We start from the raw sequence: 27,981 nt of genomic DNA, 5'->3' as shown, positions 1-27,981 counted from the left end.
GACCAAAACTGGTGAGATCTTTCTGAGCAATAAATACAAAATGTTATATTCAGGCAATGACAATCAAGGAAAAGAAGGAGTAGCCATAGTATTCAACACAAAATACGAGGCTAATCTTCTTGAATGGCAGTCAGTCTCAAGTAGAGTAATGTGGGCAGATATGAGAATAGGGAACTGGACAATGAGACTTATTAGTGCCTATGGTCCCACAGAAGGTCCTACTAAGGTAGAAGTGGAGGAATTTTTCGACGCTTTAGAAAAAGCAACTGACACAATGAAAAAGGAAAAGTTGGTCCTTGTTGGGGATCTAAATAGCAGAGTAGGAAATGATTGTGAGACATACAAAAATATTTTGGGAAAATTTGGTGAAAAGAGCAAAGCTAATAATAATGGCAAATATCTGTTGGATTTCTGCTCAGGACATGGACTGGTTATTACTAACACCATGTTCCAACATAAAAATGTGCACAAATTCACATGGAGAGAAGAGGCTAGGAATAATAAAAGTCTCATTGACTATGTTATTGTTGATAGTGATGTTTTCTCCCTGGTGCAGGACACCACAGTGTACAGAGGATTTGAAATTGGAAATGATCACTATTTAGTCTTCAGCAGGATAAAACTGAATTTCATATTGAAAAGAATAACATGTAAGAAAGTTTTAAAGCGAATAAAAGTTGAGCAGCTCTCAGATGTGAACTGTAGACTAAAATACAGAAAGATTATTGAAAAGAAAATGACATCAAGGAATCAAGCCTTGGAGATTCAGTGGCAAACTCTGAAGAAAACATTGATTGATTCTGCCAGAGAGGCATGTGGTGAGGTTGTGTGCAAGGATAAAAAAATCAGAACTCCCTGGGGGACACAGGAAGTTAAAGAGGCAGTGAAGGAAAAGAAGAAAGCATATCAAAAGTTCCTGGCAAATAAGTCAGCTTTTACTCTTACAGAATACAGAGACAAATGTAAGAAAGCTAAACAGTGTGTAAAACTAGCTAAACAAAAGTCATGGGAGGATTTTGGCAACAATATAGAAAATAAATATCAAGAAGGTGGCAAAATATTCTGAGGTTGTTGAATAAGCTTAGGAATGGAGGAAAGAGTGCTGTAAAAGGAGTTAGAGATGATAAAGGCGACATGAAAACAGAAGAAAAAGATATCCTTGAAGTATGGAGTAATTACTTTGAAAAACTGCTAAATGAAACAAGCAGTGATGACAGCACAGTGATAAAAAACACTGACCGGGCATGCAGTCAGGAATACATATCCATACTTGAAGTAGAAAAAGCCATCAACGGCTTGAAATGTGGAGAGGCAGCAGGAGTAGATGATATTCGACCAGAAATGCTGAAGTATGGTGGTATAAGAGTCTTACAGTGGCTGCACTGCATAGTTCAGAAAGCCTGGACTGAGGGACGAACTCCCGATGATTGGAGTAGAGCTCTCATAGTACCCATATATAAAAAGGGAAATAAAACTGAATGTGAGAATTACAGAGGTATTTCCCTACTGAGTGTTCCTGGCAAGATCTATGCAAGTATACTTGAGAAACGGTTGAGAAGAATTGTGGAAGAAAAGCTTGGTGAAGAACAAGCTGGATTCAGGCCAAATAGAGGCTGTCAGGATCAGATCTTCACTTTACGACAAAGAGTCGAGAAAGCCTGGGAATATAACAAAGATCTGTATTTAAGTTTTATCGATTTGGAAAAGGCATATGACAAGGTGCCAAGAGAGAAGCTATTCAATATGCTGCAGTTATATGGTGTCAATGGGGCATTATATCAAGCAATACTTAGTCTTTATTTGAGTTGTAAGTCAGCAGTTAGAATTGAAGGAAGTACAGGAAGATGGTTTAATGTTAAATCTGGTGTGAGACAAGGATGTACATTATCCCCTCTGTTATTCATTATCTATATGGATCACATTATGAAGGAAAGTGGTATTAAACCTGATATCAAAATTGGAGATGTTAATGTCAGCTCTTTGCTTTATGCGGATGATGTTATACTTCTAAATAAATCCGCTACAAGTCTGCAAGATTCTCTGACTAAATTGAATAGCTGTTGTAATAGATATGGTATGTAGGTCAGCAATAAAAACTAAAGACAATGAAAATATTAGATGGTAAATTAAATATTGAAATAGACAACAGAATCAACAAAGCTGGTATGGTAGGAAGTCAATTGAATAAATTCATATGGAATAAGAGAGAAATTAGTCGGAACACTAAATTAGCTGTATAGAAGACAGTGTTCAAACCAGTTTTAACTTATGGATCTGAGAGCTGGGTCAGAAGTAAAGCACTTGACCAGAGACTAGAGACTGCAGATATGAGAGTCCTGAGAAAGATTAGAGGCGTGAACAGATGGCATCAATGGCAACATCATATTAAAAACGAGAATATTAGGAAAGAACTAGACATTGTCAGCATCCAGGAATGCGTTAGCAGAGCTAATCTCAGGTGATATGGTCACTTAAACAGAATGGACGAAGAAACATTAGCAAAACAAGTGTTCTCTGACAAGTTGTCAGAAAAACGACCCAGAGGAAGACCAAGATATAGGTGGATTGATATGGTACAAAGTGCCTTAGACGATAGAAATATAACATCTGGTAATGTTGGAGTCTGGACAAGTAACAGACTGATTTGGAGGAAAACTGTAGATAGGAAGTTAGTAATGATGTAAATTTTTCATGTAGTACTATCATATCCTGTACACCCCTTGAGGGTACATGGCAGGAATTTGATGATGATGAGATGTGCACAAATTCATCTGGAGATAAAATGAATAAAAGTCTCACTGAATATCTTATTTTGATAGCAACAGCTTCACACTGATACAGGACCAAAAAAAAAAAGGTACATAGGGGATGTCAAACAAAAAGTGATCATTTGGTTTTATCCTTGATACCATTTAAAAACATCAGATGCTTATTATCTGACTTTAGTTCTATTTGCTGACTATATAACAAATACTTTAGCTTCCTAAGAAGATAAACTAGAGCAAATGCTTCTTTCTCTATCATGAAATAATTTCTCACCGAGTCTCCTACTCAGGAATGCTACTAGCTACAGTTTATTTTCTTTGAATTGCTCCACTAAAACTGCTGTGCTATTTTGTGAAGCATTAGTTGAAATATAAAACTCAGATCCTAACACTTACAGTGAGCCAGAATAGGTGGCAACAAAACAAACCTAAGATCATTAAACCTTCTCTTCAAGGATTAGGCATTTGCCTTATCCATCTTCACTTGTCTTTCCATCTTGTCGCTGGTCTTCCCCTCTCTCTCTTTTCCCTTTGGTCTATATCTATCCACCTCTTTTGGTAGCCGATATCTTTCCATGCTAAATTGATGTTTTTTTTCCATTTCTCTCTATATTCTTTATAATCTTTTCATTTATGTTATAAAATCTAGTTATTTTCTGATGTCTTCATTTCTTATATAGTCCAATTTTGTGCATCCTTTAATTGTTCTTAAAAATTTCATCTCGGCAGTTGTATATTTTACTTCATCTTTCTTGTTTAACTATCTGTTTCTGAACCATATAACAGAGTGGGAGTGCTGATTCCTTTTAAAATGTTAGCTGAGTTTCTCGTCTTGTTTTTTTTTCGGTGTCCTTTTAAATGTTCCATAGATTTTCGGAAATTTCTTTATTTTTTCATTTATATCTTAATCTTTTAAATAGTAATTATTTAGACTGCATAATAACATGTGTCATCTGGTCTATTATTTTATTTTCTCTATAACTATTTTTGATCTAACATGATCCGAACCTTTAAATTTGTTTTTCTTTTATTGCATTTTCTATATCTGTGTTCCAGATTTTTAATGTTTTTTTTTATTCATTTTTGTTTTAATATTTTATTTTTCTTTCTTTATGGATTAAGTTTTTTTTGATTCTTCTTTTATATCTTCACTGATTTGGGCTTCTTTTAGGTAATTTGTTAATTGTGATTGATATAGCATTCGGATGCTTTCTTCTCGTAATAGATATACTTTGTATACTGTTCTATTTCTTATTTTTTCTCATTTACTTCCTTTCTCCATTTTACTAGTATTTCTATTTTAGAGACTGCTAAATAATGATCTGAAGAAAAAAAAAATTTTACTTCCTCTGTAACCATGTGCATCTCTCACATGTGGAGCTAGTTTCTGATTAGTAATGATATAATAAATTATAGACCTATTTCCTCTGCCATTCCAAGTATAATATATTTATATTATTTTTTTTGAAAAAAAGTATTAGTTATTTTAAATTATTGAAAGTACAGAAGTCTATAGTTCTTGACCATTTGTTATTCATGCAAATTTCTCCACATTTTCCTAAGACATTTGGGACTGATTATTTCTAACTCTAGCATTAAGATCTCCTCTATTAATATATAGTCACTTTTATTACATTTATTTAACTTTTTGTTCTTGACCATTTGTTATTCATGCAAATTTCTCCACATTTTCCTAAGACATTTGGGACTGATTATTTCTAACTCTAGCATTAAGATCTCCTCTATTAATATATAGTCACTTTTATTACATTTATTTAACTTTTTTTTGTAGTTTCTCATAAAATTGTTCAGTCAATCCTCTTTCCTACCTTCTTCAGGAGCATACACTCCTATGATATTTAAGTAATTTCTATTTGTTTTTAACTATTATAATTTGACCATTTACAATTTCATATTCTATTTTTCCATTTATTATTATATCACACCTCCAGGGAGTCCAAAGAGTCATTGAGGGAGGGCATCTACTCTACAGCTCTGCATCTCACTACTCCACCAACCTTCATCATCTAACACCAAGGCCATCTACTGCCGACTACCACCACTATTACTTTCACAGACAATCACAAACATCCATGCCCACAGCGGGATTCGAAATTGCAGCATTTTGGCTGGAGAGCAGATACAGGGCCATTTTAATCAATAATAAACGCTAACCATGTGGATATGCTAACCACTCGGCCAACCAGGCCGAGTGGTTAGCATATCCACATGGTTAGCGTTTATTATTGATTAAAATGGCCACACCACTAGAATTGCTAACATGTTGGGCCACTCCACTATACAGCATAGTAAAACCATCTATATCTTTTGTTCCTTTTAATTTCTTTTTTGTTTCTGTTATCATTTTGGTTCCATCAGGAAATATTAATATCAGCTATATTAATCTTTAGTTTTAGTTGATTTATCAATTCTAATTCCTTTGTTGTTGTTTTGCATATTCCACATGGCTACTTTTAAAAAGTCTTCTGTTGTGCTTTAATTTGAGAAAACTTAACTCCTTTTTTGTAAGATCAGGAAGAGGAGTGAGGTTAGCCAAACAATTTGAAATAAATCTCCTATAATAATGGTTTACCATTCCTACCAATCATCTAATTTGCTTAACAGTTGTGGTTACTTATAGAAAAAAACTACCTTAACATTTTCATTATCAGGTCTGATGCCTTCCTTATCTATAATATGGCCAAGATAATTCACTTTCTGAAGAAGTTCCATTTTGAGGTCTTTAGTTTTGATTTTGCCTCATGAATGCTCTTGATTACCACCTTCAGTAGTTCAGCATGCGAATTAAAGTCTGGAGAAAACAGCAGTAAACCATCTTGAAATACCGAAACACTGGTTCTAAAAAATTTAGATAACACTAAATTCATTAGTGCCTGAAATGACTACGCAGGGTTTTTGCATCCTGAGGTAATGTGGTTAATTTGTACTTGGACCAAGGTGTAAAATACTTCCAATCTTCCTTTCTCGAAAGGCATCTGATAGTAGCCATTATTAAAGTGTAACTTTGAGAATAATTTAGCACATGTAAAGTGGCCAAAAGTTATTCAATGTTACAAAGTGAAAAATTAACAGATTCGGTTACTTTATTGCTTGTAAATCAAACTCAAATCTAAGATCTCCATTAGGTTTCCTCAGTAAAAGAAAGAACTCTATAATAACTGAGCATGCTGAATATCTGAATTTTAATGATGGATATATAGATGGTTGCATGTATAGCATCTATGCTCTGTTTTTGCTCAAAATAGGCTCAAATAAGTGCATCATTTTTTTTCTTTTTTTGTTATGGTTCACTAATTTTCCAAATTGCTTTTCATGTTTGCAAGATATAAACTGAATGTCAGTTATACTTTCAAAGTGAACTTATGAGTAAGAACCATCTACAACAGCTTCCAGATAATTTCTCAAAACCACAAACATTTCTGACCACAGTATAGTTAACTGTCCCAGACTATAAAAGGAAATATACTGGTTTTATTTGTCATAATGAAATAAACCCAAGGTATTATTTGCTTTTATAATTTATATGTATTGGTTGAAAGTCTACCTAATCATTATAACTGTCTGAGATATTTATATGAATTCACTATCTCAACCATTACTTTATTTCCACTATTCTTAATTTATCCATAGGCACATTAAGGCTTACATAATTTAATTGTATAATCATATGCTCTGAATCTTTTGGTGAAGCTACTATTAGCATTCTCCATCTAGATACTATGAAACAATATACTATGTTGGTAAATTCTCAAGAGGGAGAGAGAGAGAATCTAAGAAGTCTACTAGAGAGGCCAAACATAGCACTCTTTACAATAAGCAGGGTAGTGGTTTCAAACTGCACAACAAAAACAGTCAACTACCTGAAGACTAACATACATTCATACCATAGTGGAATTCAACCCCGCAGTCTTTTGGTTGGCTGGTAGAGATGCCGTCTACTTGGCCAACTAAGTCAGCAAAATATGTATAAGGGATGAAACACTTGACATTCCAAGAGGAAAATTTCTGCATTTGGCATGAGAATAACTTGCCTTTACTTTGGGCCTTATATGTTTCTTGTACTGCAACAGGATTTGTGCAGTTCTGCAAACCAAAATCAGTCACAGTTACTATGACTTATAGAATGACGGAAATAATTAAGCATTCATACCAACTAGCTACTTCATAGTCTAGACCAGGGGTCAGCAACCGGCAGCCCATAAAAGATTGATCATACTTGCATGACATGTGGCAGTTCTGCAAACCAAAATCAGTCACAGTTACTATGACTTATAGCATGACGGAAATAATTAAGCATTCATACCAACTAGCTACTTCATAGTCTAGACCAGGGGTCAGCAACCAGCAGCCCATAAAAGGTTGATCATACTTGCATGACATGTGGCTGTATGTTGAATTGTTTAAATAATACATTTTATAATATGAATAATAAATTGAAAATAATTTTATACCTATACTTCGTGATATCCCCGTGCAAGTTGGTGTGAGTCAATCGTGTGAGTCATCACGAGCAGAGATAACAAAGACAAAGATGACTCGTGTGACAACAACCGAGATTTTGGTGCACTTTTGCAGTCACATTCCCTGGTATGTCTTTTAATATAATTCAATAACATCGATTATTATTTTCAGAGGATGTATATTTGTAAAAATAATTTCTAAAATTGGTTCAAGAAAACGTAAAATTGCAGATGAAGGAAAAAGGTTTAACGATGAATGGAACAGCAAGTACTTCTTTATTGAAATAGGGATAAGTCGCTTTGTAAGAAGTTTTTTCACTTGGTTATACTATAAATTAAAGATAGAAATTATATACTTGGTTTAATCCTTTATCCAAAGCCAGAAGCTAAAAAACTGCCAGGAATTTTTATTTTTACTTTTTAAAAAGTACTTCAGGTGCAAACTTTGTTTGCTTACACTTGGATAAAGGATTTAACCAAGTATATAATTTCTAAGCCACTTAGAAATTTGTCATAAAAGTGTTGCTGTTATGAAAAAATATATCAGACGCCATTACGAGAATGTTCTACTTTATCTTATAATCTCGTACTTTAAATATTTCTGTATTTTTTAAGACTGATATAATAAAAATTGATAACTGAAGTATTTTCTTCACTATTTTCTCTTAAACGCTTGTGGCCCGATTATTAAAAATAAAAGGTGAATGTGGCCTGCGAGTTTGAAAAGGTTGCCAACCCCTGGTCTAGACAAATAAAAAGTCAAGATCATACGAGATTTTCTGAATATCTAAATTTTAACATGCATGAAATAAAAATCAGTTTTTAAGTACATACTATTAACATAACCTGGAAACCAGTATCAAGAACATACCTTGAACAATGTATGATGCCATTAATGCAGCAGTATTATCATTGCACTGCAACACACTCAATGCCAAATCTCGTTTTATTTGGAGGCTAAACAAATACCTAAAAATATTAAATAATTACATTTCTGCCAAGTAATGTATGCTTCGTATGCAAACTAACAGTTACATATTTTAAAGAAAATATCTAATTTTTAGAAGTATACAAAAATTATTATTATAGTCATTGTCCAATACTCATATGGAATAAATAATAGATAAATTAATCAAAACATACCAAACTAGATGTATGCAAGACAGTTGTTGGTGTTATGTTAATTCTATGAACATGCATTCTCCATTCAGATGTGTCCCTGGCCATATCTTTCAAAATTTCCAAGCGCATTCCAGTTGCTTCTTTAACTCTATCCATCCATTTAATTCCTGGTCTGCCTCTTCTTCTGCTTCCATCAACTTTAGCAAGCATCATCATCTTCTCCAGACTGTCATTTGCTCGCATAATATGTCCAAAGTATGACAATTTTTGATTGATGATCATAGCTTCGAGGGAGCAATCTGGCTTTATTCTGTCTATCACTGATGCAGTCCATGGTATTCTTAGTAAGCGTCTCCAAACCCATAATTCAAATGCATCTATCTTCCTTCTTTCATTCTTTCTCAGGATCCAACTTTCACATCCATACAATACCACAGGGAATACCGTTGCTTTCATGATTCTGATTTTTGTTGCGAGGCTAATATCTTTAAAGATCTTGCTTAAATTTGTCACTACTTTCTTTCTGAGTAATAATCTTCTAACTTCTTCAGTACCATAACCATCTTTATCAATTCGGGATCCTAGGAACACAAAATTGTTAACTGCTTCCATTTTCTCCACATCTACTTCAAAATCATTAAGTTCACATGTTGCCATAACTATTGTCTTTTTGAGGCTTAAGACCATATTTAGCACTTTCTTCTTTAACTTGCATAATAAGTTCCTCCAAATCTTTGCATTCTGCTAGCAAGGTGGTATCATCTGCATACCTCAAATTATTAATATTTCTTCCACCAATTTTAATTCCAACTGAAGACTCCTCCAGTCCTGCCATTCTTAAAATGTATTTGCTGGACAAGTTAAACAAGTACGGAGATAAAGTACATCCTTGTCGCACCCTCTTTACTTATTGTGAAATACTCAGTTTCTCCAAGATCTGTTCGGACAGTAGCTTCGTGTTCATAATAAAGATTCCTCAGAAGGATAATGAAATGCCCTGGTACTCCCATTGCTCTTAACACATACCACAGTTTCACATGATCTACAGAGTCAAAAGCCTTGTTATAGTCAAGGAAACAAAAGGTAGACATTCTTTTGATATTCCTATGCTCTTTCTATTATCCATCTCACATTGGCAATTTGATCTCTTGTTCCTCTGCCTTTTTGAAATCCTGCCTATTCATCTGGCATTTCTCTCTTCATGTCCAGTCTTTTCTGAATGAACTTAAGACTTTACTTGCATGGGAAATCAGTGCTATAGTTCTATAATTTTCACACTCTCTTGCATCGCCTTTCTTCAATAAAAGGTATATAAACTAATTTTTTCCATTCCCTAGGCCATGTAGTTGTGATCCAAATTCGCTGACATAGAGCTGTTAAAATTTTAACTGCCTCTTCTCCCAGGGCTTTAAGCAGCTCAATAGGTATTTCATCTCCTCCTGGTGCTTTCTTACTGGATAGCTGTTGCAGTGCCCACCTCAAGACAGTACTCAAACCAATTTTAAGTTACAGATCAGAGATCTGATATTTCTGAGAAAAATTATGGGAGTGAACAGATAGCATCAATGACAAAATCATACAAGAAATGAAACTATTGGGAAAGAAGAAACTTGACAATCTTAGAATCATTCACAAATGTGCGAGTAGGAGCTAATCTCAGGTGGTATAGTCACAAATAGATGGGAGAGGAATGGCTAGCAAAACAGGTGTGTATGATACCAGAATGGTAGGAAAAAGACCCTAAAAAGAAACCAAGATATATATATATATGGGAGTTCTTAAAAGACCAAAAGATAAGATCTGTTAATAAAGTCCTGACAGATTAGACTAATTTTGAGGAAAACTGTCAATAGGAAGTTAGTAATAACAAACTTTTCATGCATTACTAATCAAAGTATCCTGTAATGTCATTGTATCTTAACCAAGCTACCGGCCAGGACGTATATATACGCCCATATTACCATGGATGCAAAGTGCATATTAAAATTGTAATACCATTGATATTACATTGAAATTTATGATGGATACGAAGCTTTTGAGGATGTGTATTTGATCTTTAATGGCCAGTAAGGTGGTTAAATACAATGACATTAGATAGCAGGTCTATGGAATGAACCTTATGAAAACAGGTTGAAGATTTGTGGGTTGCAGAAATTGGTTGATAGGCAGAAAAGGGGAGATATGATTGAGACATTCAAATTGCTAAAGCGTTTCTATAGGATTAATTCAGGGGATATTTTTGAGAACAGGACTGGTGGTGGGAGGACTAGGGGACATCCATAGAAGCTGGGCAAGAATGTGGTTAGTAAGGTGTTAGAGCTGGGTTTTTTACTTTTAGAGTGGTGAATGAGTGGAATAAGCTGCCAGAGTCTGTTGTAGGTGCTATGACAGTGAATAAGTTCAAGACAAAGTATGATAAATACTGTGTGAATGTCGAATAGTTGTGATGGACATGATGTTTGGGCCCTCCCTCAATGCGTCTAAGGACTCCTTGGAGTCGCCCGTAATAATAATAATTACAGTCACTGTATTAAGTAAATTTTGTAATTCTCTAAGTCCTGTAAATTCTTAATAGGCAGCCCTTTGAGGGTACCTATTAGGAATTTGATCATTATTTTTCAATATTTATAAGATCATCCTCCATGTCAGCATTTAAAATGCAAATTTTTTTTTTTTTTTTTTGTGCAGATTTTAAGTTTTCATTACAGAACTGTGCCGATTAATTTACAAATCAACTTGTCTTCAGCTATACAATTCATTCTTCTGAAACTTTTTTTACAGTGATTTTCAACTGCATACAGGTATCTTTTGCTTAATGCGGTTTTGCTTAACACGGCGAAATTAATTGCGGCAATCCCTTGATATATGCGGCAAGAGTTTTGATTAACGCGCCTTTAACCCTGCAGAGCTCGCAGCTATTTTGACAGATGCATGCAAAATGTTTAATATAAATATTCTTACGCAATTCAGTGTACAGCTTGGAGATCATAAGTAACTATGCATTCTTATGTTACAAGTGATATTCCACACTGTTTTTTTGCTGTCAGTTTGGTTTGACACATGTTATGTAAAGGTTTGTGATATTTGACAGTAAACTGTATCTGAGAGATACCGTGACCTCCGATGTCAGTATAGTATGGTTTAGTTGTTTTTTTTTTAATTCTTTTTTCAATAATTTCTAGATTGTACCTGAAAATAAATAAACAATCATGTATTACTGAAATAGAGATCCAAAGGCTTATTTATCATACATGTCCTCTAGGAGATGTGCTTTACATTATGGAAAATACTTAGGAAAGTGATCTGGAGCTTACTCCACCTTTATTAAGAGTTGTCCATAAGGTTGCTTATGCTTGCATCCGCCAAAACTTTTTTCTATATATTCGGCACGAAACTCTTGTAGTTTCTATATTCGGCTATGAAATAATGTTGGATTCAGTATCCACTTAATTTGTACCATCATGTATTATATTTGCAGTGTTTTTTCTTTATGTTTTATGGCTTGTTTGCAGAAGCCTTGAGAGTCATTTTGCTTGTTAACATAGAATTTATGCTGATAAGAAAAAAAATAAAACTGTTCAAACGACTCTTGATAACTTCTTTTGATAAAAAAATTGCAGTAAATAATGTACGTACAAGTATTTATTAAACATTTACTTTGCATTCATTTTTTATCTTTCCTAAAAGAGTACCATATAAAACGAATTATTAATACAGTAATAGATCATGAACGAATTGTAATTTTTACCTTGATTATTAGATTTGATTAACGCGATTTTGATATATGCGGTAACATCGAGGGATACCTGTATAGATGTTGCAAATTCCATGCCAATTAATTTCATTTTCCTACAAAAACTTGCCAGCCTGGTTGGCCGAGTAGTCAGCATATCCACTCTCCAGCCAAAGGGCTGTGGGTTCGAATTCCACCATGGGCATGGATGTTTGTGGTTGTCTCTAACAATACTAGTGATGATATTTGTGATTGTCTCTAAAAATACTAGTGATGATGTTTGTGATTGTCTCTAAAAATACTAGTGATGATGGGTGGTAGATGGCATTGATAGTAGTTGCAATTCGTTGTAGTTCATGGATTGAGTGGTGGAGACAGAGTTGTAGAGTAGGTGCCCTCCCTAGATGAGTCTTTGGACTCTCTGGAGGTGTTACATAATAATAATAATAATAAAACTTCCCCATTATTTTTCTGAAGGCACAGAACCAAGTTTGGATACGAACAAACTTGTTACTCTAAATGAAGCTTCCTCAATCACGGGAATGCCTATCCACTAGTCAGCAACTAGAATCAAACTTAGAATGGTCCTCCCTTTGGACAACCTGTGGACGTAAACAGCAATTTCACAAGGTTTACTTACAGAGATGGATATATTTTTATTTTATTCATTTTCTTGTAATTATTTTTAATGTATATATTTAGCCGGCCTGGTTGGCCGAGTGGATAGCATATCCGTTCTCCAAAAGGCTGCAAGTTCGAATCCCGCCATGGACATGGATGTTTGCGATTGTCTGTGGAAATATCAGTGGTGGTTGGCAGTAGATGGCATCGGTGTAGTTAGTTGATGATTGAATGATGGAGATGTAGAGCAGGTACCCTCCCTCGATGAGTCCTTGGACTCCCTGGAGGTGTCAAATAATAATAATAAAAATAATTAACAATATTCTCAACCCATACTTAACCAAATGCTAGCTTGCTTTTATTGCTAAAAACATTTCCACACGAGATTAGTAAAATAACTAATGCCAACCTTAATATAAACAATTTCAATGCATTGCAAATACCGACTTTTGCAAGAAACTGCATAGCCTTCATTCTTTACACACACACACACACACACAATGCAAAGGCACAAAATCTATTGATTCAGAAATCCGCTGACTTCATGGAATCTCCCAGAAAAAAAATTAATCGTCTGAATGCTTATTCATGTTTAGTTTGCTGAGGTGTCATTCAGCTAACTGGAAAGATAGCATAGCAACACCATTTAAGTTATTCTTTGTTAAATACTGGATTAAAATTACTATAGTGTATAATCAGAGCCTAGGCATTACCAAAGGGCTCATGTAGTGGATTAAACATAACCTTTTTGAAATCAGTTAATGTCTAAAATAACCAAATAGTGAGCATGCTGAAAGTGAAGGATTGGGAGAATTAAAAACCAATAAATAAAAAAGTGTTATATTGTGTGTATTCCAGATATGCAAACTGCGATTCCCCCCCCTCCATAGCAAAGCCTCTTTTACACAATGCCGATGTATATAAAGTTAGCTCACCTTTATGTATTTCTGAAGTTTCAGTAAACAATTTTCATTTTTTTAAAAAAGAGCAGACCACCAAAATGCAATGGTTTCATTTCTATTAATAACACCATAAAATGATTAAAACATAAATACAAGTATGTATTTACTGTTGTTAATGCATTCATTAACAACAGTTCTAATAGTACTAATACAGATTACATATAATTCTGTACAAATTTCTGATTTTTTTTCCCCCATTTCCAATCATATGTCATCTTCTACCTAGGAGGCTGGCTACCATGATGTGACTCATGGTTGACTATGAGTAACGACCCTATGTCTTCCGCATATTGTTGTAAGTATTCATGGACGTAAACCTGTGTGTGTGTGTTCATGGGGTTGGTTTGACTGTTCTGAGAGGATGAAAAAACCCAAGTTTCTAGGTGAAAAAACACATACAAAATTGGCTAAATCACCTTTAGTCAGAAGATACCAGATAAAAGTTCCTCACATCATGGACGGGAATCAATCCCAGGTCTCTCTGACCAAAGGGCTTCATCTATATTGACTGAGCTATGGAGGCTCTCTCATTTCTTTTACTGTGTCAATATCAGGACGAAGCACTCAAAAGTAAGTAGTATTGCACTGTGGGTTGTAACTCCAACAGCTGAATCAGAGTATAGCGATTTGGCTATTCTCCATTTTCTCCACATTACTCATCATAGTTTTAAAAATGTATAATAACTTTGAATTAAAAATGCAATATCTTAAAATTAAACTTAATACCTCCTTGGAAAAATTCATACTGGCCCTGTAGTAATTGAAATTTAAGAATTTAATGCTGTTATTAATCTGAAGAGTAAGTGTTTGAAAGTATATGTGTGTGCCTGACCTTAATACAAAACAAACTAAAATGAATGAAATGTATTAAAATTCTGAATAAAAATACTATTTTTATTCAGCATTTTATTTTTTTTATCTCTCGGCTTCCAGTCATTAATTATTTTTAAAAAATATGTCTTTCAGCTGAGTAAATCCATTATGCCACACACACATATATATTAATCAGATTATATGGAAAACCACAACAGAACAAGGTATCCAGTTAACCAGAAGAACTGTTATCAGTACAATGCTATACGCAGATGATCAAGGTTAGTCGATTGGTAGAGCCTCTGCTACTAATGGCTCACAAAAAGCTAAGCAAGTTTGAGGTGGTTAGTAGTTGGAAAGGGAACAATCGTTCGATGCTGTTGGCACACTCTCCCTCGATGAGTCTTTGGACTCCCTGGAGGTGTCACATAATAATAGAAAGAAAGCGCAATAGGGTGAGACACATTTTGGAAGTTTATTTTCCACTTCGTTAGACTATAATAAATTTAGTTTAATTCTTTATCCAAGTGTAAGCAAACAAAGTTTGCGCCTGAAGTATCTTCAGGACTGAGGCAACTCGTAGTAAAGGTGGACTAAGCTCTCATCACTCCTTGTCTCAGATCTCTCATAATGCAAAGCACATCTCCATGCGGATATTTGTATAATGCTATGCATTAAGGGAAGGGCTTGGTCCACCTTGACTACAAGTTGCCTCAGTCCTGAAGATACTTCAGGTGCAAACTTTGTTTGCTTACACTTGGATAAAGGATTAAACTAAATTTATTATAGTAACTAACCAAGTGGAAAATAAGAATAAACATCTTTCTCTAAATCCAGGGTAATTTAATAATAAGGCGGTACACCTTTTGGCAACTCGTATAAGTAAATATGACCTCTCCATTGCTTCTGCCTTAGTATCACCACTTCTGGGTCTGGCTCCCACTGACGAGACCTCAATAAAGGTTGAAACCGGTCTGGGTAGTGGCCCTTCCCTTAATGCATAGCATTATACATGTCCGCAAGGAGATGTGCTTTGCATTATGAGAGATACTGAGACAAGGAGTGATGAGAGTTTGGTCCACCTTTACTACGAGTTGCCTCAGTCCTGAAGATACTTCAGGTGCAAACTTTGTTTGCTTACACTCTTGGATAAAGGATTAAACTAAATTTATTATGGTGAGAGACATTATAACAGCCATTAAAAGATCCAAATAGCAATGGCCAAGTCACATTGCAGAAATAACACTGAAAAATTGACAAGATTGATATCTGAATGGTATCATTGATATGGAAAGAGAGCTACAGGAAGACCAAAGAGATGGTGGGATGATGGGATTAAAGAAATGGCTTGAACTCAGTAACATAGAAAAACTCAAGATAGGACTGAATGGAAGACTTTAGGGGGAGGAGCCTTCATCCAGCAGTGGACAGAAAATGGCTGATGAAGTTTGATGGATTCGTAAATATGGATAAATGGGAATTTTAGAATGATGTAGTATTTGGATAAGTTGCTTTTTTTGAAAGAATGCACATGATTTATGACTATGTAAATAGCATAAATAGCCGGTCTGGTTGGCAGAGTGGATAGTGTATCTGCTCTCCAGCCAAAAGGTTGAAAAAAAAAAAAAAAAGGTTGCAAAGGTCGAAGTTTCGAATCCTGTCGTGGGCATGGATATTTGTGATTGTCTGTGAAAATACTAGGGATGGTGGTGGGTGGTAGTAGATGGCGTTGTTGTAGATGAAGGTAGTTGCAGGTGATGGAGACGGAGAGTTGTAGAGTAGGTGTCCTCCCTCGATGAGTCTTTGGACTCCCTGGAGGTGTTAAGTAGTAATAATAATAATCTATTACTTACTGGAAATATTGGTGAGAAAGGAAGCTATTTATTTAGGTATGTTATTTTTTGGTTTAGAGCATTGGGTGAAACAGAGTATAAGTGTTAATGAACTGTGGTAAAATAACTGAACTGTTCATATAGTAAGGGTGACAAAGGAGGAGAAATGCAACTTTTTTTTTTCCCCTCCTACTCATGAAAGGTTATATACAAACGTATAATACACCTTGTACCATGGGGTTAGGTTAAGGATTTTATATTTTTTCAGCATTTTTTTTATTTTTCACATAGGTCTGAAACCTTGCTCTAGACCACATATGGGCAACCCCTGGCCCGCGGGCCGGATCCGGCCCTCTACTTCTTTTGATCCTGCCCTAATCTATTTCAGCGAAGTTTGTCTGATTCATAGTGGGAGAAAACATGGTGTTCTACTAACTCACATTAAGCTGACGTCATATGACTTGCACAAAACACTATGTTTTCTCCAACCAAGGTCTCTTTCTCACTTTCACTAGTGGCGTGTGTGTGAACGTGTTAAAACGTGTCAGTTCGGTACTTGCGTTGGTGTTGTGCTTTGTTCGGTGCCAGCATTGATGTTATGTTCTATTCAGTGCCTGCGTTGATGGTGTGTTCTGTTCAGTGCCTGCGTTGATGGTGTGTTCTGTTCAGTGCCTGCGTTGATGGTGTGTTCTGTTCAGTGCCTGCAGTGTACAAGACAGTTTTGTTTGACAGTTCTGAATATCGCTTATAAATTTGGTGCAATGTCAGGGGGTTATTGCAAAAAAAATAAAAGTAGATGCAGAGAATCATCAATTTCAAGACAACTGGACGGAGGATTATTATTTTATTCTGAATAAAGGTTTGCCTGTATGTTTGCTGTGCAACGAATCCGTATCCGTCAACAAAGTATACAACTTGAAGAGACACTTTACTTCGAGACATGCAAATCACCCAAAATTGATGGACAACTACAAAAAGATGAAATACAGAAGTTGAAGAACTTGGATACCCAGCAGCAAATGTTCAACAAGCAAAGAATGCAGCACCACAGCATTGTCAAAGCCAGCTATGTGGTAAGCGAAAAAATTGCTAAGCATTCTAAGTCATTTGGTGAAGGAGAATTTATCAAAGAATGTCTGCTGGAGTTGCAAGTATAACATGTCCTGAAAAGAAAAAAGACTTCAAGAATATTCGTTTAATGAGACGTACTATTGTCCGACAGATAGAAATTATGGCTGATGATATCAAAAAAAGTTTAAAAGAGAAGATTGTTAGATTGGAAGCATTTTCAATTGCTTCAGATGACAGCACTGATGCCTCCAATACAGCACAACTAGCAATATTTATTCGAGGAGTTGATGCGGATTTCAACATCACAGAAGAATTATTGGTGCTTCGGCCGGTGAAGATATATTTGAAACAGTCGACACAGCCTTCAAGAGATTTGGGCTTAAATAGAGTTCACTATCTGGCATATGCACTGATGGAGCCCCTGCAATGGTTGGTGCACAGGAGGAATTTATTGGAATAGTTCATGAAAGAGCAATAGAACTACAGATCCATCCGGAAAATTTAACAAATTTTCACTGCATTATCCACCAACAAAATCTGTGTGCAAAATCGATTAAATTCACAAATGTTATGGAAGTAGCCAGTATTAACTTTATTAAGTCACGTGCACTTAATCACCACCAATTTAAGGAGTATTTGGCAGACCTATTTTCGGATTATGAAGATGTGTCTTATTATTGTGAAGTGAGGTGGTTGAGTAAAGGTAAAATGTTAAAACGATTTTATGATCTGAGACAAGACATTGCAGATTTTATGGACGTAAAAGGAAACACAATTAACCAAGTAAAAGATGATGAGTGGGTGTGTGATTTAGCATTCCTTGTAGATTTCACCAGATACCCAAACGAACTGAATCTTAAATTGCAAAAACAAGGACAATTGTTTCATGAACTGCATGGACATGTCAAAGCTTTTTGTAATAAATTAAGATTGTTGGAAAGTCAGATAACAGCTAAAAATTGTTATCATTTTCCTACTCTAGCAACTCATAAAAATATCCCTTATAATTGTTATGGAGATAAACTGAAGGCACTAATAGAGCAATTCGATACTAGGTTTGCCGACTTCAAAAACAAAGACTCCATATTCGCTATATTTGATCGTCCGATGGATGCCGATATAAATAACGTGCCAGAAAACTTACAGATGGAACTTATTGAGCTTCGGTGGATTTAGTGCTAAAATCACAATTTAACAACATTGCTTTGATGAATTTTTATAAATTTTATTTGGTGAAAGAAAAATATACAAATTTACATGCCTTTTCAAGAAAAATCATTTGTCTTTTCGGCAGCACATATAGTGTGAACAGTTTTTTTCGAGGATGAAATACAATAAATCAAAAATTCCAACAAGAATAACAGACGAAAACTTCAAAAATTCTATGCGATTATCCTTAAGTAATATTAACGTCAATATTGATAGTCTTGTAGTTGAAGTATAAGGCCAATCTTCACATTAAATTGTTATGTGGTTCATTATATTATAAAATTTATGTAGAGCTTTATACCAAAGCATTATATTATAAATAAATGAAATATGAAGTAGCAACTTGTTTTAATTCATTTAATATTAATTTATTTTATTTAATAATTTGGTCCGGCCCTTGACTCGGAGACAGAATGATAATTTGGCCCCCGAACTAGGAAAGGTTGCCCATGCCTGCTCTAGACAAATGTTTTCAAGCCACTTCAACAAAGCAGTGATCTCACACTGAAATTCATCATTCAACTAAAGACAATCACAAAACATTCATGTCAATGGCAAGATTCAAAACCGAAGCCTGTTTGTTGGAGAATGAGTACACTAAACACTCAACCAACCAGGCCAACAATTTCCAATGCCAGTAGGTTTATAGTATACCTTAATACTAACATAATGCTCAGATCTGGTGAGAGTCAAATTACGAAAGTTTAGAGGTTTATTATCTTTATATTTGACAGACTTTCAGTCTATCGCTAAAGGCATTTAAAGAAACCATTACATCCAATAGTTGATTTCATAGGATCTCCCACTTATTATTTGACAAAATATCTTTCAAGACTTCTACAAAATTTTACTGGAAACACCACCTTTATATGAAAAATAGTTTTCACTTAAAAGAAAAAATTAAAGGTCTTCATCTTCAAGAATGAAATTATAATTTCAGTCTTGAATTTCTTATTTTTTCCTATTTTTATTAAATTTATATATTTTTTGTATTTTTGTTTCTTACATAATCTGAATACCCTGCTCTAGATACTAAACATGGGACTTTTTCAAGTCCCTTCAGATATGTAATAAGTAGGGCAGTAGTAGTCTTATGCTGACCTTGGGAATTCATCCCTACCTAAAGACGACCATAATTATGGTCGTCTTTAGATGGGGATAATATTTTAATATTAAGGCCTGTGATGGAAAAGTTGTGCGAGAAGTAATAATTGATTCTTATAGATTTTTAAGTGCTGAATTCAGAAAAAAGAGTAAAAAAATTCCATCACCCACCAATTTTATCCAATTTCTAATTTTATTGTTTTTATTAGTATTTGGATTTAAATTCAGCGCATTGGTATTTATTTTCATTCTCCTTTATTTACAGCTAATTAGTTGTATAAGTGCTTTTTTGAAGTACCTTTTTATAGTAAATAAAGAAATTTCCATGAAACTTCTCATTCTTAAGATAGGAGAGGGAGGGGGGAATGCAGATAAAAGGGCAGGTGGCTACTTTGAATCTGATTCGCTGAGATAATGGATGACTTTCCTGTTGTCACAAACAGTTACATTTCCTTGTGGGATTCTTTAGGTGAACTTTAGTTGTTGACTACTAAGGTTATCATATTTCTGAAAGGTGGCATATTTCTAAGTTAGTGTGAACATTTAATTTAATGTGTTTACGGGTTTTTTTATGTTTTTACGTAGTGTCGTGTAATAGTGTCGATGTCATTCGTTAAAATTCATTTCACTGCATTTTAAGGGCTGTTTGTAATGGTTTCAAGAGGTTGCAAAAATTCACCTGACAAAGAGGATATACCAAATACGTATGCTTTTTGTGTGAGTGGGACAGCCGAGATCGAGAGCAACATTGGATCAAGAAGGAATGGCCAGAAAGAGTCATATTAGAACCTGGAAATAAAAAGGTGTTACACGAAACTGATTGCTCATGAAAAAATCCTTGTATCCCTGCTTCACATAAAGCTGGGATTGATGAAGCAATTTGTCAAGGCTTTGACGAAAGAAGGAGAGTGTTTTAAATACATCTGTGTAAAATTTCCGGGATTATCTACAGCAAAATTGAAAGAAGGTATTTTTATCTGTCCGGACATCAGGAAACTTATGAAGGATTATGTGGATGATGTTATACTTCTAAATAAATCCACTACAAGCCTGCAAGATTCCCTGACTAAAGTGAATAACTCTTGTAATAGATATGGTATGAAGTTCAGCATTAAAAAGACAAAGACAATGAAAATAGGGGCAAAAACACTGAAAATATCAACTGCCTTGTGAATGGAGAACCTACAGAACAAGTAAAACATTTCAGCTACTTAGGCACAATTTTTAGTGCAGATGGTAAATTAAATATGGAAATAGACAATAGAATCAACAAAGCTGGTATGGTAGGAAGTCAAATGAATAAATTTATATGGAATAAGAGAGAAATTAGTCAAAACACTAAATTACCAACACTGCCTGTATACATGACAGTGTTCAAACCAGTTTTAACTTATGGATCCGAGAGCTGGGTCAGAAGTAAAACACTTGACCAAAGACTAGAGACCGCAGAAATGGGAGTCCTGAGAAAGATTAGAGGCATCAATGGCAATATTAGGAAAGAACTTGACATTATCAGCATCCAGGAATGTATTAGCAGAGCTCATCTCAGGTGGTATGGTCACTTAAACAGAATGGACAAGGAAAGATTAGCAAAACAAGTGTCTCTGCCAGGTTGGCAGGAAAACGACCCAGAGGAAGACCAAGATATAGGTGGATTGATGCAGTACAAAGTGCCTTAGACGATAGAAATATAAGATCTGATAATAATAAATTTAGTTTAATCCTTTATCCAAGTGTGTGCAAACAAAGTTTGCACCTGAAAGTATCTTCAGGACTGGAGTAAAGTGGTATAACACCGGGCAACTCCTTGCAAAGGTGGAGCAAGCTATCAACACTCCTATCTCAGTATCTCCCATAATGCAAAACACATCTCCTTGCGGATCTGTATAACGTTATGCATTAAGGGAAGGGCCACTACCCAGACTAGTTTCGACCTTTATTGAGGTCTCTTCAGTGGGAGCCTGAAGAGACCTCAATAAAGGTCCTGAATATACTTTCAGGCGCAAACTTTGTTTGCACACACTTGGATAAAGGATTAAACTAAATTTATTATTGTCTAACCAAGTGAAAAATAAACTTTCAACATCTTTCTCTAAATCCAGAGTAGTTTAATAAAAAGGTGGCACACCGTTTGGCAGCTCCTATAGGAGGAGATGACCTTGCTAATGCTTCTGCCTTGGTATCTCCACTTAGGGCCTGGCTCCCACTGAAGAGACCTCAATAAAGGTCGAAACTAGTCTGGGTAGTGGCCCTTCCCTTAATGCATAACATTATACAGATCCGCAAGGAGATGTGTTTTGCATTATGGGAGATATTGAGATAGGAGAGTTGGTAGCTTGCTCCACCTTTGCAAGGAGTTTCCCAGTGTTGTACCACTTTACCCCCATCCTGAAGATACTTTCAAGTGTGTGCAAACAAATAACTTTGTTTGCACACACTTGGATAAAGGATTAAACTAAATTTATTATAGTCTGACCAAGTGAAAAATAAACTTTCAAGATCTGATAATGTTGGAGTCTTGAGTAAATCCAATCAAAACAGACTGATTTGGATTAAAATTATAGATAGGATGTTAATAATGATGTAGAGTTTTCATGTAGTAATATTATATCTTGTACACTCCTTGAGGGTACATGGCAGGAATTTGATGATGATATATAATAATTCATATAAAATTAAAAAATTAATTATTTCAAAACTACATGAAAGCTAAATTATTTAAGATAACATAAGAGAAACCTTTCATATACATATTTTTCTTACAGTAACAATGATGTCCTAATTTAACATGTTAATTGTTATATTAGATTTAAGATTCTGGATTATCTACAGTCCTGTTTATAGTTAACTCTTAGTGAGAAAGGTTCCGTGGGTAGAATATGTGCTATCCATATGCTTGGGATTTTTAGACCAGCATTACTGTTCATGATTGATAAGAATCTCACAGGCTTCCTTAAATTTACGTTCATACCATGTTTTGGTGTGATGTAAACAAATAGTGCTTTTCCAGTCAGTTCTATGTAAAGTGTTCAGGGCATGATCAGAAAGGCAAGCTTCACCATAGTTATTATATTTAATGTGTTGTTTATGTTCCTTTTGTCTGATAGGAATTGTGCATCCTGTTTCCCCTATATATGGTAGATTCACAAAGGGAGTGGGTCTTTGGATGAGTTGAGTAAGCTTTTTAATTTTACAGGAAGTTTAAAGGTGGCTTTGAGGTTGTATTTTTGTAGTTTATCTGATGTCCCTTTAAGGAATGGTTATAGTTTTGTTGTAGTCTTGGTCGATTGGTAGAGCCTCTGCTACTAATGGCTCAGTTAAGTAAGTTTGAGCGCAGTTAGTAGTTGGAAGGGACCCAATCATTCGATGCTGTTGGCACACTCTCCCTCGATGAGTCTTTGGACTCCCTGGAAGTGTCAAATAATAATAATAATCTGTGTTTTTTTATTGAGGTCTTGTAGAGAATTTTGTTAATAGTGTTTTGGCTGTAACCATTTTTTAGGAAAGTATTGCTGATAACTTTAAATTCATCTTTAAGCACTTGTTCATTGGAGCAAATCTTCAAAGCCCTGTTTTTAGAGTAGTAATGACACCTAGTTTTTGTGTTGGGCGGTGGTAGGAGTTTATGTGTATATATAGGCCAGTACGTGTCGGTTTCCAGTAAACAGTGAAGGAAAGACTGCCAGAAGGAAGAAGTGTGACTAGAAACGGAAGTGTGTTCTGCTTTTCAATCTCAATTGTATGGGTTTATGTTGTTTGTTTAGGTGGCTAAGGAAAGTGTCTAGTGTCTGGCAGCCATGGAGCCAGATCGTGAAAACATCGTCAACATACCTAAGCCAGACTTTGGGTTTTAAAAGAGAAGAATCAAAAGCATGTTGCTCAAAATGTTCCATATAAAAGTTAGCAATGTGTGTGTGGGGGGGGGGGGGGGGGGAATAATGGTGAGCCCATGGCTGTGTCTTCTTTTTGTAGGTAGAAAGTGTTTTGCATACAAAATAATCAGAACATAATACATGCACAAAGAGCATCGTGAGGGAATTTGTCCTGTAAAAGAAGAATTGTGTCATTGATTGGGACATTCGTAAAGAGAGTAGAGACATCAAAACTGACTAATAAATCATCTTTTTCTAATGTAATGTCTTTGATTGTGTTTATGAAGCATTGTGTGTTTCTGATATAGGAGGGAGGGATGACCTACCAACTCCTTGAGTGGTGATGCTAATTTCTTGGTTAGGTGATAATTTGGGCTGTTTATACCTTCAATTATCAGCTGGAGTGGTGTGTTTTGTTGTGTATTTTTGGAAACTTCAGAAAATTAAAATAGCTATTTATAACATGGTTGTAAAGTCTATAATTTCGAAAATGAATACTGATCACCATGTAACACTAAAAAAAAAAAAGGATTCAAGGCCTTAATACAAAAATTGCAGCACTATACAGTCATCCAAACCTGGCCCACTATTCTTAATGGAATTTCAACAAATTGAATTACAATTTCTTACTTTTAATCTCAAGTAAAATAATCTCTCTTTCAGAGAGATAAAATAACTATAGCTCTCCATAAAAACCATTTTGTACTGGAAAAGACTATACACACATTCTATGAGTTACTTGTACTAAGTTTGTACTTATGTAGTTTTTCCCATAAGACTAGTATCTTTATTTCAAGTCACAATAATCTTACATTAGATTACATTACTAATGTGACATTGCTGTCACCATGCTTAATCTCTCTCTCTCTCTCTCTTACATTGTAGTCACCAACATATGGGCAGTCAAAAGGGCCTCTTAGCTTTTCAACAGTCTTTATTGTTGTCAAAATTTGACAGTGCTTTTAACATGGTTGGAGAGAGGATAAGGGTCACTAAGAGTGGTGACCACTCATGAATACTGTAAGACTGATTTAGAAATGAAACTAATGAAGTCTGAAGATAAAGTTTGTCAGTCATAGCACATGAGCTCAGTCTCTCAGCATTTACAATGGATACCATCATGAATGTTAGTCCTCTTATAGGAGAACATCTGAAAGGACATGCACCCTTACAGTCAATAACAGCACTTTACAGTATAACCACCAAGATAGGAAAAAAATAAATTAACTTGTTGAAGTTACTAATATTTTGCTGGCTTTTTACCCTGCATCTTCAGAGCACAAATTATAACCATGACAAGAAAACAGGCACTCAACTAAATCCTTAGAAGCAATTCAAACTGTAACTGAAATGGTAGCAAACAAATCAACATTTTTAGCATATCCCATCAGCCAGCAACCTAAAATAAACTTTGCAATAGAAAAAGTAAAACCTATCTCCCTTTTCTTCATTTTCTAGATCTACTAGTGGCACGACTTCCTAATGGCTTGTCCGTTTCCATTTAACCCACACATACAGACCATGTGTAGGTTTTTCACATTGCACCACCCATTCCAACAGTATGACATCCTCAAGACACTTACTAACCGAGCTAGAGCTATTTGTTCAAATGGCATGGTGAATGGCCCTTTAGCATTGAAATTGAACTCAGGAACCTTCATAACACCTTCTTACCAATGGCTACAACCCTTATAAAATAGATAAAATACTGCATGCACTCCAATCCCTCCTGCAACCAGCACAAGATCACAGCAAAACCATTCCCATCACTTATATTCAGAGTACATCAGAAAAGATGGGCAAATTTATTTGCTAGTATGACCTCCATGCCACTTTCAAACCACTCATTCAGTCAGCTACCTTCATCCATGCTGATTATTAATTTTAATGGTTTAAAATTATATGGACTGTTTATACTATCCAGAATGGGAACAATAGAATAAACAGTCCCACATACAATATAACCTTGCTGGACATTTAGCCAAACTACTAACCACTCTCGTAAACAATTCTCCCTAGTTTGTTAAAAATTCTACCCACCTAAAAAGTATTTTAGAAAACCATACCTTAAAAAGTTCAGACATAATGGTCAATTTTGATATCACCTCACTATTCACAAATGTACCATTTAATTGAAACCCTTGATTTACTAAAGTCGCAATTTCCCCCCTGATATATTTCAACTATTCAAATTCACAGTACATGCAGGTTATTTTATATGGAAAGGAAAAATATACAAACAATTAGATGGGACAGCTATGGGCTCCCCCCTTCCACTTAGCCAACTTCTACATAGAACACTTGGAAAAGTTAGCTATTAATTCAGCCACACTCAAACCAAAGTTTTGGCTACGCTATGTTGATGATGTGTTTGCTATGTGGTCACATGGCCCAAACACATTGGATACATTCTTAGCACATTTAAATAACCAGCACCCAAAAATCCATTTACAATGGAACTGGAAGATAATGACTGCCTGCCCTTCCTGGATACACTAATCACACGCCTTCCAGATGGTTCCTTATCATTAACGGTTTATAGAAAACCCACACATATAGGGAGATATCTATATAAACAATCACACCATCACCAATCTAAACAATATGGTATTCTAAAAACACTAACCCACAGAGCTAGAGTGATCTGTTCCAATAACATTGCTCTCACTGCTGAACTCGCTCACTTATGTCACACCTTCTTGGCTAATGGCTATAATCCCCATAAGATAGACAAAATACTAAATGCTCCCCAGAATACTTAATTCCCCCCACCCACTCTCTACCACAGAAGACAACAACAACAAAACTGTCGCCATCCCATATATTAAAGGCACATCTGAAAAGATATCTAGAGTGCTTAACAAATACCAACAAAGCACTATTTAAACCATATGTGAAATTGGCAACTCTCATCCATTCACCCAAGGACAGAATCTCTCCTTTATCACATCCAGGAGTCTATGAAGTGCCCTGTTCACGTTATCGAGCCCACTATGGACAGACAGGAAGAACTGTGGACATCCGCTTCAGTGAACATAAAAAAATATATCCGGCATTATCGCTATTGCAAGTCAGGTCTATCAGACCATGCTTTTAATACCCCTGCACACATGATCAACTGTAAAAAAACCCAAAAGCACAGAAGCTTTTACAAGTCAGAGAAGTTGTTCCTGGAATCAACAGAAGCTTTGAAACATACTCCAAACCTCAACAAGTATGGCTGTATAAATTTGCCAAAGATTTGGAAGACAGTCATTATTATTATTTTATTCACATAATTGATACACAGTCAAAACAAGATATCATATAAACAAAAATTTGACTGGTGATACAGAACAATTCAGATTCTACCCAAGAATCTAAGAAACGTCCGTCAGGCAGCATCGTAAAATATGGACTGTTCCAAGTAATGCTATTTTTTGTAGGTCATATGGGGTCACTTCGTTGATGTTTAATTGCTGTAAATAGTTGGACAGCTTCTTTGAAGTTGCACCAAGTGCACCAATAACTATTGGGATGACTTTGGTGTGTTTAAGCCACAGTCGACCAACTTCGACAGATCTTAATATTTAATCAAGATCTCAATATTTAGTAATTTTTTCCAGTTCTTTGTTGTTAATGTTGTTATCACTGGGTACTGCGATATCAATAATCCAAACCTGTCGATGTTCGATAATTGTGATGTCAAGTCTATTGTGTTCCAAATGCCGATCAGTTTGTATTCCAAAGTCCCAGAGAATTTTTGCTGTTTCGTTTTCCAGTACAGTCTTTATTTTATGTTGCCACCAGTTATCAGAAGTAGGAAAGCCATATTTTTTGCATACATGCCAATGAATTATTTTGGTCACTTGATCATGGCAGTATTTATAGTCAGTTTGGGCTATTTTGCTGCAGGCACTGATTAGATGTTCTACAGTCTTATCTTTCTGATTGCATAATCTGCATTTGCTGTTATTATTGATGTTCAAAATTTTTGCTTTCATTGCATTAGTTTGTAATGCCTTTTTTTGAGCTGCTAGAATAAATCCTTCTGTTTCTTTTTTAACATATCCGTATTGTAACCACTGCCACATCTTGTTCACATCAATTTTGTCCTCAGTATCTCAAAGAAATTGGCGATGCAAGGTTTTATTTTTCCAGCACACATATCGGTTCTTTTGTTGTTCCTTTTTGTAATTGTATGTTTCCTGTTGCTTTTAAAAGATTTTGTGTAATTGCTTGAAGCATTGGCTCAGAGCTATTATTGATGTAACTTCTTAAACTAATTTCTTCTTCTTCTTCCACAGTCTGTCTCACTTGCAGCAGACCCCGTCCACCTATTCTCCTCGGTAGGTACAACTGGTCAACATCACTTCGTGGATGTAATGCATGATGCATAGTCATTACTTTTCTAGTT

The 27,981-nt window shown here is 35.2% G+C and overlaps 1 protein-coding gene across 2 annotated transcripts in view; it reads right to left on the bottom strand.

Moving 5' to 3' along the window:
- Cdep (Chondrocyte-derived ezrin-like domain containing protein) overlaps positions 1 to 27,981 on the bottom strand; it is a 741,059-nt gene that overhangs the window by 557,900 nt on the left and 155,178 nt on the right. For both annotated transcript variants that reach the window (XM_090413128.1, XM_090413137.1), the window contains exon 8: positions 8,118 to 8,215. In XM_090413128.1, the coding sequence (XP_090269254.1) occupies positions 8,118 to 8,215 (98 nt within the window). The remainder of the gene's footprint in view (positions 1 to 8,117; positions 8,216 to 27,981) is intronic.

The sequence above is a fragment of the Typopeltis vanoorti genome, chromosome 2, assembly GCF_054136105.1.
Source record: "Typopeltis vanoorti isolate ZY-2024b chromosome 2, IOZ_Tvanoo_1.0, whole genome shotgun sequence".
NCBI lineage: Eukaryota > Metazoa > Arthropoda > Arachnida > Uropygi > Thelyphonidae > Typopeltis > Typopeltis vanoorti.
This window is presented reverse-complemented; position numbering and strand designations above follow the sequence as displayed.